Source organism: Carcharodon carcharias, chromosome 17 (assembly GCF_017639515.1).
Source record: "Carcharodon carcharias isolate sCarCar2 chromosome 17, sCarCar2.pri, whole genome shotgun sequence".
Lineage (NCBI taxonomy): Eukaryota > Metazoa > Chordata > Chondrichthyes > Lamniformes > Lamnidae > Carcharodon > Carcharodon carcharias.
In genome coordinates, this window is record NC_054483.1 from 15,122,292 (window position 1) to 15,134,395 (window position 12,104).

Consider the following 12,104-nt stretch of genomic DNA (forward strand, 5'->3'; position numbering starts at 1 on the left):
CAGGTTTTTCTAACATTGTATGTTGAGGATTGTATAGTCTCAAGATCTATCTCTGACAAATTCACTGCAGATAGAGAATATAGATTTGCATCACATGTTTTATGGCCAAGTGAAATAAATTGACAATCAGCAACGGCCCAATTCACTTATGCCTCGATTACAATCTGACCCATTCCCTTTCTGAACACTCCATTATTTACCCTAATGTGTGTGTGGACTTGATTAACAAAAAAATCCAGTTAATCTCTCTTAGGGGCCTGGATGGAAGCTCCTGACATCGACCTCTCTTCCTGTGGGGAATGGGATGGGAGCTCCCGACATCAGCCGCTCTTACCCCTCCCTGGGCCATTCTCATAGAGACTGAGCATCTTGCTCTGTGTCTGGAGATCAATTAGTTGTAAGTGGTCAGCGACATTCATCTCTCTGACCACCCATCACAACAGCCCATGAAATGCTGCCTCGAGTTATTGCTCTTTTAATATTGTGCATCTGAAGCCAAGCTTAAAAACTAGACAAGTCAATTCCAACCGACAAAGTGTTCACATAAGAGAAGCATGGTGGAGAGGAGGCAAGTCCTGAGCTAGTCTACAAACAACAAACAATACAATAAATAAAGGAATGACTAAATTTGTCAATTTATCTAAAAAGATAAAATTCTGAGACGTGACCAGACTCAAGGAATGATTCTTCGGGGGTTGAGGGTAGCTGCTGGGAGGATGTTTCTCCTGGCTGGAGGGTCAAGAACTATGGATCAGAGTCTAATGACTTACATGAGGAGAAATTTCTTCACTCAAGAGGGTTATGGGGTGGGGAGGGGGTGGCGGGGGAGTGAAAGAGAAGAGGAAGAACTGGAGAAGAAATCTCTGAGGCCCTAGAAATTACATTTTGGGTTTCTATTGACAATTGACATGTGCCAAAGGATTGAGAGTAGTTAACATTGTGTTCATTTTCAACCGGACAGAAAGAGCTAACCTGGTTGATTAAAGATGGAATTAATGAATACTTAAATAAAGAGAAAATTACCAGCAGTAGCCGGTGTGGATTTCAGAAAGGAAAATCATGCTTAAAGATGATAGCTCTCCAGAAGCTGACAGTTATCATGGATGGGGAAAATCTATCAAATGCCTTTGACAATGTAGAACACACGGAGACTAACGGAGAATGATTGTAAATGGTAGCTATGTCCCATAGGGTTCTGTTCTGCTGCCACCTCTTCACCATGTACATTAACAACTCTGCTAGACAGTGCCAGCCAAATTTGTAGATAATATTAGCAAATAATTCAGAGGTCAAAAGGGTACAGGCATATTGATCAGAGGGAGGAATAGGCCAAAAAAGTGGCAGATGGAATTCACTGTCAGCTGGTACATTTCATTTGACGCACTACTTGGTACAGGGAAAGTCTGGGTCATGTGCAAGAGTGGAGGGTTTGTGGGGTGGGATTCAGCTTTGCAAGATAATAAAAGGAGCACCTCAAGAAGGTAAAGCCTTAGTCTTGTGGCAAGAGATGCAGAACATAAAAGCTGAAATCTAATGGTGAGGAGTCGAAATAAAATCTTCTCAGGGCCACAGGTGGAATATGGTGTGCAGTTTTGGGCTTCAGGAAAGCTGTAGAGGCATGAGAGAGATTACTGCACAGCTTCTCTCAGTTCAGGAAATACAGATTATGAAGAAAGTCGTGAAAAACTAAAGCTGCCATTTTATTAGCACAGACGAGATTCTGATATTATTTGAGAGGTGTTTAACATTAATCAAGAGTATGTTTTGCATTGCAAGGTGTAACACCATCTGTGTAAAAAAATAAATTGTCCATTCCAATTTACATGACTACAGAAGATGTGCGAGCTATGTAATTTTTTGCAGGAAGTTTTGCAACTGAATTATTAGACAAAAGGGAAAGGAATGTTCTATCTACATAGCACAGAGGGCGTTATATAATCCATACTTTGGTATTTTTTCTCAAAGTCTTTTTGCTCCTTAATCAATCACTTGCTTCCTGTGAGCAGGCCACTTACAAACTAGATCTAGTCCATGTTGCAAAGCATTCCCTTATTTTGTTTTGACTTACAAAACCAAGCATCACTACTCGATCACTGCTTCAATCTTCAGTTTTAAATTAACCAAGAATTAAATACCACAACTTCATGGTATCTCACATCAACTGGACTCTGCTGTGGGCTCACCTCCACCGAGCATAGTGGAAAAGTTGTCCTAGCAGTGACTGTTCAGAAGCTGTATGGAAAATCTCCCTTATAGTAACACCAACATCCAATAAAATAGCAACGGAGCAGTTCCTGAACGGTTTCGTGAAAAAATAAACCATTGCAATTCACTAAAAATGACTAATAAAAAGTCAAGGCTGCAGCTGCCTCTCCGGTCACTCAAGGATGTGTAAACCTTTACAGTTCATGATCATAACTTGGTAACTTTCTCCCAGCTATTACACCTTCTTTGTATTCTTGGCATGTCAGTGCAGTTGCAGAAAAATACAACTTGTACTTGACTTTCTGGCTAGTTTTATCACTCAAACGTTTGCACTAACAAGGATCTTTAGTTGAGCTCCGCTGCACTACAATGCCACACAATCATGCTCTTTGCCTTCTCAATTTCCTGCATTCGGTCTGATTGAAGTTTTAATCTCCAGATTAAAGTCCATTTTTAACACTTTCACTGGGTCCTATTGTTCTTCAAAGGCCATGCTTGGTAAACCATTTCACTGATATTGGTTGACAGACACTTGGACTTGTTTAATGTGCAACAACTATGCTGATGCAGAAAATTTAAATTAAAAGTTAGCTTGAAAAAAAAAGGATCCTCCACATCATAGAAACAAATCACAAACAATAAACCTTAATACAGTTTCCCCAAGGTGTAAATACCCATCCCGTATTCCCAGCAGGAACGTGGGTCACAGAATTGGAGTTTCAGTTCTAACCTAATCCGAGAGCGTAGGATTGTTGAATTTACTCTCATGACCAGGAGGTCACAGGGTTTCTGGGGAGGGAGCACTTGCTATCCACGAAGTGCACCAACACCATTTTAATGAAACAATTGGCTGCATAAAGAATTCCTGAGTAACAATCGTTGGCGTCTCTCTCTCTCTATGCTCATCTCTCTTTCTCACTGCTTCTTGTACACTCTAGCAATGCCTAGATTTTAAAATTCTCTTCTTTATGTTAAAACACCTCCATATCCACCCCATCTCCTTTTAACCCTCCGAGATCACTTCACTCCTCAAATACTAGCGACTTGCAATTTCAATCGCTCCACCATTGGTGGCTGTACCTACAGATGCCAAGACTCTAAATATGGGAGTTCCCTTCCTAGTTCTCTCTGTTTCTCTCTTCTTCTTTTGGCAAGTATTTGGTCTCCTCTCCTAATATCTTCTTATATGATTCAGTGTCACATTTTATCTGATAATGCTAGTGAGACATTTTTGTTACACTAAAGCATTATATAAATCCAAGTTGTCGTCGTCAATGCTTCAATACTTCAGTGAGAGCTGCTAGGACATGAATGGTGTCACAATGCTTAGCCAACACACTAAAGCTGCCAAAAAAGACACCGTCTCCACAAACCCTGTTGATATTCACAGAAACCCTCACTGACACCAGTAGCTGAGCACCAAAGCCATAACATTGCAAGAAGCCAAAGTGATTCAATGATCAAACTGAGAAAATATGAAAATATTAGAACCAGTCCAAGCTGGTTATCAACAGAGAAATATTCCAAAATGGGACATGAAATAGTTGTATTCTGCCACTGATGATATAACCCTCTCAAATGGACAGCAAAGCCCCCAGAACCTGCAGGTTACTGCAACACCTTAACCAATAGCTGAATAATTCATCACTGCTCCACATCATAATCATAAATACCTCAGCCGTTAATGCCTAGGAGGCGGCATTTTCTGTCACAGACTATCACGGGTTCAACTCTGGCCTAGCTAGGTCAAGAAAAGAAAACCTCATGTGCCCAGCTGTTAGAGATCATGATGAGAGCAGGTTGCCGGCTGTCCTGCCCAGTTGGAGAATGATACTACAGCAAAGGAGCAGGGAGCCAGCAAAGAATGCCTGGATCAGGTGCCGGGGGAGCAGTGACTGTGAAGTTAATGAAGGATTGGTTGCTGCATTTTGGAGTTTTTGTGATCACTCAATCCTCAATTAACCTGGTTAAAAACTCTGATAAGGTGTTGCCATGATGCTGCAACTAATACAATTTTTTTTTTTTACGCAGTTCTTCTGGGGTTATAGATGAGCTTACAAAGCTGTTTGTACTGGCAGATGTGACTGCAAACAAAATGCTATCATATTGTCACTGGCTGTGTCAGTGTTGTGTTCAGTGCATCAGTAAACACACTGGGCCGTAGTGATATAGTCCCTGACAGAGTAGTTCACGTCAACATTGGACAGGAGTGAAAAAGGCCTTCAGAAGACAAACAGTAACCTGCTTTAACCTATTTTGCTTCAGGCCTGACCATGAAGCCCAAACATAATATATAATTCTAAAAGTGTCTACTTTTGGAATTATAACTCTGATTATGAGTATCACAATATCTTCATTGGACAAACACAGCAAGGTAAATATGAGTGGTAGTCTTGGCTCTGATGCGGCACTCGCACCTCTGAGTCAGTAGGTCAAAGGTTTGACCCCCATTCCAGAGGCTCGAGCACATAGTCTGGGCCGCAGGAGCACTGCACTGTCAGAGGTTCTGTCTTTCAGAGAAGATGTAAAACTGATGCTCTGCATGTCCTCATCTCAGTGGATGTAAAAAATCTTGTGGCACCATGTCAAAGATGAGTAAAAGATTCCTCACCACTCTCAGGCTATCACTAAAACAACAAAATTACTGTTTGTGGAATAAATTTTCTGATAAAGTTCCCATTATTACAACAGTGACTATAATATATTTGCTATTTCCTCCTGACCTTGTTCAAGATGTGATATCAAAGCAAGTTTGTAAACCCAGTAAAGTTCTCAGACACTGCTCATCTAAGGAATAGCCAAAATAATGTTATCAAGGTTCTAAGAGCAGTGATAAGTACTTACATGTACACTAGCAGGGTCAGATGGATATCTTCATCCTCTCCTTATCCTAGCCCATTCCAGGTCGTTACTGCAAACTGACCTCATGAGCCACCTGGTAGTCAATCTCCAACAACAAAGCTTCTTAATGCTGCTGCTGTCAATTGCCTGGCCCCACCGATCCTTCATATCCTCAAAGAAACCACCTGAACATGGTCTGCCTCCTGCTCCTTTGGGATTGCTAATCAGTTTGGTGGCCACTCCCTTGAAACAGTGCAGCCATTCTTTTGCAGCAATTCACAGTCATGATAAAACGCTCACAAGAGGCACACATGGAGCTTTGCAAGCAATGTTGATATATTCCCGCCCCCAACCCACTCCCGGCCCCATAAGGCCCGGGTACAGTCTGGGGGAAGCTTGTCGCCATTGCTGACCCTAGCTACATGAGGCTTCAGTGATGAAATCTGTCAAAAGGGTACACCATGCCAGAGGCGAGGGTGGACTTTCCCCTTCAACTAAACAACGCAGAAAATTTACCTGTTGGCAAACATCCAACACCAGAGATTGGTTTTCATATTTCTTCACTCGGCAAGCATTCCTTCACGGAGAGAAAGAGAGAGAGAGAGAGAAAGAGGGGGGGGAAAAATACAGGAGAACAGTCAAATCATATCGTTTCATATCAAACACAAGATTTTCTCTGACCTTGATTTAATAAACTCAAGAAGCTAATACACATGCTAGCAGTGGGCTTTTAAAAGGACAAAAAAGGGAGCAAGAAATAGAATTAGCATGAAATGAAAGACACTGATAAAAAGAGCACTTGAATTTCATTGCATGCCAGCACAGTTCCAGCCTCCCATCCGATGTAAATTCATGTTACACACACAGGTCAATTCTGTGAATACAATTCGCAGACAACCACCTTTCACCCAATAGAGAAACTATCCCTTCATGCTGACTGAGTTGAAGGCAGGACAATGGCCATTGAAAATTTTGGTTGTGCCCTTATGCTTCTGGACTTTTTTTTTTAATTCTTGATGGGATGGGGCGGAGATGAAAGTCAATCTCCTGAACCTTAAAACTCAACCTTCAGAGGCTTCCTCGGTAAACCAGATGCATTTCCCGACCTAGACAAAAGTTGATGCTGTTCAGAGATTTCATTAAATCCTTAATCACAATGGCACCATTTCATGTCACAAACACTGCTAGCAGACCTTCGCCAATATCCCAAAATCTCTCCATCTACTCCTGCAGTACTGTTGATTTTGTAAAGATCTGCATGACATGAAATATTTAGTCGTATGGAGGATGCTGCACTGGGGAAAATAAAGGCTGCTGAATCTGTATGAAGGCAAAGAGGTCAGGAGCCAGAGGTCAAAGATTTAGAACAAATTGGTAAAAGAACTAGAGGAGGCACAAAGAGAGGAGAAACCCCTTCACATGAAGTGTTAGGATCTGAACCGGAAACAGGCTCCATGGGAACTTTCAAAGGGCAATTGGACATCTCTTACAATGGGCCAAATAGCCTCCTTCAGCGCTTTAGGTTCTCTGATCCTTGTTTGCATTAGAAAGGAATAGGAGAATATTTCAGATGAAGTGGAACCAGAGGAGGCTTCTATGGAGCTTAAACATTGGCATAGTACTACTGTTGGACCAAATGACCTCCTTCTGTGCTGCAAATCCTGTGCATTACAATGCAAGGCTATATCCAGGCTAAATGCCCCAATAGTAGACTTGTCCCAAGCTTCCACCACCAATGCCACTTTGTAGATTACCTATCCTAGTTAATTCTCCTGCTCCATGTGACTGTCCCTCCAGTTGTTCTGACAGACAGCGCCTCATCTGATAATTAGGCTGAAATTCCTGTCTAAAGTGGAAATTCAGTTTCTAAATAGTAAAAAAAAAAAGTGCATTTGCATGACAAAGTATTCTTGTATTTTTCCCACTAAAGTTAACAATGACAGAATATTCACCTCCACAGCGCATCCCTATGATAACTCAAACGAGGACATGCGTATCTAAGAAATTCTCAGAACCATTTTCCTACCATACAGCTAGTGAATTGTGTTGGACTTAATCTCACCCTTCCAGCATTTTTTTTTGCAGGCTGTAATGTTTCTAAACGACAACTGAGTTATGAAGAGAGATGCACAAATACACAAGTTCAAGATTGTAAATGACTTCCAACAACTACAGACTTCTCCGAAAGTCTACTGTCTGACATACTGGTCTGGCGATGATGACACAGAGTTTTGGTAACTGGTCTGTTGTGGTACATAGTCATGGCCTGGATCTGTAGAGCTTGGAATTCTTGCCTGCTGACCCTCTCAATAAGGCAGTGGTTGTGGTATGCATGAAGAGGAATTGTTTGTTCACTCGGTAACAATAGCATACTCGTGCCCTAATTGCACAGAGCAACACAAGAGGGACCTGCAGAGGTTATAGAATAACTCTGAAATATTATCCCCAGCAGGTGACCCAGCATGGTAGGAGAGGGGAAAAGATCAAAAGACTCCGCAGTTCATCTTAAATTATCCATCCAGAGAGATCCAAACATTCCCATTTTAACATCCAATTGTTTCCGAATGGATTCCAGAGTTTTTGCCTCCACTGGTCTCTCTGGGACTTTGTTCCACGTGTTGATCATTCTTTGGTAAAGAACTTCCTGACATCTGTGCCAAAAATTGTGTGTTTACTGGGTCACTTACTTTAATTTAATTGTGCAACTTCATTTGAGGTATACTTCCAAGCTAACTGTTTCTATACTCTTAATTACTTTTTCTCTCTCTCGTTCATTCATCACCTCTTTCCTGGCTCAACAGCCCAAGGTTCTCAGGTCTCTCCCGACATTGCAAATCCTGCTCTTGGCTTTTCTCTGCTCTGCCTCCAGTGCTTCAATGTCTCTCTTGTATCTTGGCGACCAGAATTGGATGCAGCATTTAAGCTAGCTTTAGAAAGTACTGTACAATTTGACCATGACCTCTTCTAATTGATATTCTACTGTTCTCGCAATGTAGTTGAACATCCTATTGACTTTGTCGATTGCATGCTCAGCACATTAGCTGGATAGATTTAGCATCACTCTTAACTTGACATCTCTCTGCTGTAAATGTCATTTGCTGTTGTTCAACGTTTACATATTTTGTCCAGTTCATTCTGTCATTTCTAAGTGCCTCCACTGCCCCATTTAATTTGATATTTTTTCTACAAAATTGATCACTTTACAGCATGTTTCTGAATTGAGGTCAATTATTTAATTAGAAACAGTAGCAGTCCCAGCACTGTGCCCCAAGGCACCAGATTCAGTGTTTAGCCCCAACTCTCAAATAATGAAACTAACAGCTACTTGCTAATGCCTACTCATCAAGCAACTTCCATTCCCAAGTTACACTCTATATCCTCAAAGTTTTCAGCTCAATTCAAAAAAAAAAAAAATGCCTTGGTGTAAATGTTGTCAAAAAACACCACCTCTTAAACTTTACCGGTCCACTTGCCTTGGCATAACAACTTTCATTTACATAGTGCCTTAGCATCATTAAACATCCCAAGGTGCTTTACAGGAGTACGATCAGACAAAACTTTACACTGAGCTACAGAAAAAGATATTAGTATGGGTGAACTAAAGCTTGGTCAAAAGGGTAGGTTTTAAGAAGAGAGGTAAAGAGGCAGCGAGGTTTTGGGAGGGAATTCCAGAGCTTAGGGCCTCAGCAGTGGAAGGAATGACCACTGGTGGTGCGATCAAAAACAACAAATGTGTAAGAGATCGGACTCAAAAGGGTACAGAGATCTCGGGGGCCGAGAAGCAGGGGGAATTGTTTCCTCCTGATAACCAGTCCAATTATTCTCCATGGATTATAATGAAGACTGTGGTTATAGTCATCATATTAACCTATTTATTGTTTACGGCTTTCTCTCCAATGTCCAATAATTTCTTCATGATGATCGTAATGTTTCACAAAAGCCTTTCAACATTACGGGATAAATAAATCTGTCCTTTGGGATCTACTGTATTTGCTTCAAGTCCAATTAGCCTGTATTGGGCTTCCATCTCATTTATGCTGAGGTCAATCATTTTACCTGCTATATCTTTGAAGAGTATGTATCACTTGTATTTTCTCTATGAATTCACAGAGGAAGAAGTCATGAACAATATTTACTATTTTGTGCTCATCCTCATTTGAAGCCTATTTACATCTGACTGCCCTATTGCTGTTATGGTAATCAAAATGTTTAGCTCCAGCTACAGTATCTTTTTAGGTCTCTTGTCACTCTTCTGATCACCTTCCAATATATTTCTTACACTCCTTTCTTTATCAGTTTACTCTGCAAGATTTGCACAGGCTGTTTCCTCTTTGCCTCGGTTTTGTTTTTTTTTAAAAATTAAACCTAAATAGTTTCTTGAATTTATTATTATTATTGAGTCATGTTTGCTTCAGCTTAGTTGATATTTCTGGAAATATGTTTACCCTGTATATACTCAGCACCATACCTTTGGAAGGTTTTCCATGTAGTTCCTGAAGTTTTGCTCAGAAGTTTCACCCCAATTTATTTACTTTCAGTCGTTATTCCATTTTATTGATCTTTTAAAGTTATGTACAAAGCTCCTTGTCTGAAATCATTGGAACTCTTAGACCATGCTAAACTTAGCATTCTTTGGTTACTATCACCCAACATCCCTCATTTTCTGTACATTTACTGGGTTGTTATGAATAGCAGAAGACATTGAGCATTGCCATGCATAGCACAGACAGCTAGCCGGCTCAGGACATAAAGCCCTACTTACCAACTGTCAAGCTGCATTTGCACAGAGGTCAAGGAGCAGGCCAAAGGAGGAAATCATATTCTAAATACCCGCCCATAGGTTGATTTTCTCACAAAATGCTCAGGAGCGCGCAGGGAAGCATTTTTGTATTGTTGCTTGAAAAGCCACTAATCTTTACCAATACCCTAACATGAATGACCTACTGGCCCAGCCTCTACTATTCATACTTTCCTTCGTGATCAGGAATCAAGATGAAGATTTGGGATCGGAGAAGAGAGGAGGGGCATTGCAAAGACATAGACGTGCAAAAGTTACTTTCTTGAAACTGGCCTTCCTACTGAAAACAGGGATAGGGAAAGAGCAAAACCTCTTTTTTCAAAAAGAGTTAATCAATTTCTTAGCTGGTCCCACACAGAGAAAAATAGTCATTGTGCAACAAATGTCGGGCCTATTACATCTACATCCTGCGTTTAGCTGTCCCATATTTAGACAAGGTTTAGAATTCACCTTACATATATTATATTAATGAGAATTCAACCATATATTATTTATTGTCTTGTGATTAACTCTGGCAGGATAAGTATTTCAAAGCAAGCTTTGTGAATGGGATTGGTTTTTATACTTCAGTCCAGTTTAAATCAGTCAGCAAAAAGAGTGATTGTCTCTTTGGCAAGGTTTACTGTTTTAGCTCATGTCACAGCAGCAGTCTTGTGTTGTGCTAAGAAACTCTTATTTACTAAAGAAAAAGACAACATTCAATGGCAGAAAGAAAAATGTTTGTAAGGCATAAAATAATTAACAAAGCCCCTCCCGAGCGAGAACACTTCATTCCTTCCAGAGTGAGAAATTTTGGCAATTTGTTGCCGGTTTCAACTGCGTATTTCCTCAAAATTGTGCTTTGGGTTCTATTTTATACCTTGTGTAAATAAGGCTTCAAAATCAGCGATGTGCTACACAGAATACATTGTAGAATTCAATAGAAGGTAAAGCTGCAGTGCCCCAGAGATATTTGAAAAATGTTTTCAAGTGCTAATCTCATTAAACTACTCCTAAAACTTTTGTACAGTGATTCTCAGTGAACTTCTACTCTGGGTTCATTTACCCATTCTTCTTTTTAAATGCCAATGGTGGCACTCTCTTGCCAGCTGCTATTTTATGCCTCCATCATGCTGAATGATAAGGGGTGATTTCCCTGGATTGCTGAGACGTGGCTTGTACTCTCACTGCAGTGCTCCAGGGTACCAAACAGCTCTGAACGAGGGTCATATGGACCCGAAACGTTAACTCTTTCTCTCTCCACAGAGGCTGGCGGACCTGCTGAGTTTTTCCAGCATCTTGTTTCTATACCAAACAGACAATGCTGGTGAGTTACTGGCACCCAGGGCTTGCCCAACCATGCCCAGCCTCTGCTCACTTAAGGTCACTTAAATTCCGTTTATATGACAAAACTGTTTCCATTGATAGTAGCCCTGGTCTAGAAAACTAGTTTCTTTGCAAACCCCTCTACCCTGTTTGCACTACGAGAAAGGATTTGTCAATGAACGATAACCAGCACATGTGTCAGATTTCAAGTCCTATTGGTGTCCTTTTGCCAATCTGGCTAGGGATTGTTGCTGTTAGCAGATGGCCTGCAAATTCTAGCAATGCTGAAAGCAGGCTGCTAGCCTTTAGAGGTGGACTGTCCTCTCAGCCTGAGTCTGACCAAACTTATATTTGTTTGCTGATGGGTGGTGACCAGTGGTCAAGATACCAAGCAAAAATCTTGGTGGCTGCAACGACAGTGAGATCAATTTGTTCACTGGGTTTCTTCCAGCTCAAGTAGCAATTTGTAAAGATATTATCTTCTGTCTCATACTTTGCCTTGAATCTCTACTGATTTGGATACTGACTCCCTGCAAATTCACATAAACATTAACTCCAGATCTGGCTGAAATAGGGGAACTGAAGGAGACAACTGAACATGTGCCCGGCAGCCACACTTCCTGAGTTTCACTAATCTGAGTAATATTTGTTAACATTATGGGGCATTGCAGTTTTATGGTCATCACTATTGAACAAATGGTAACTAAGGAACTGTACAATGCATACAATGAATTAGCACAGATAAAGGAGCAGACTCTGATCGTGCAAAGCAGTTCCGAGTACTTACATCAGAAAACAGAGAAACTTCACTTGTTCAATAGTCCTGGTGCACAGGCAAACAGAGAACACAAGAGAGAGAGAGAGAGAGACAGGAAGACACACATACAGATGGAGAATCAAAGGGTTCACAAAGACAAAGGGGGAAAATAAAGGTCACAGACAAAAAACTGGTAAG

At 40.9% G+C, this 12,104-nt stretch overlaps 1 protein-coding gene across 4 annotated transcripts in view; it reads right to left on the minus strand.

The window, feature by feature from the left end:
• The window catches only part of tacc1 (transforming, acidic coiled-coil containing protein 1), a 134,659-nt gene that overhangs the window by 40,568 nt on the left and 81,987 nt on the right, over positions 1-12,104 (minus strand). For all 4 annotated transcript variants that reach the window (XM_041209957.1, XM_041209956.1, XM_041209955.1 and 1 more), the window contains exon 4: positions 5,563-5,623. In XM_041209957.1, coding sequence (XP_041065891.1) covers positions 5,563-5,623 — 61 coding nt within the window. The remainder of the gene's footprint in view (positions 1-5,562; positions 5,624-12,104) is intronic.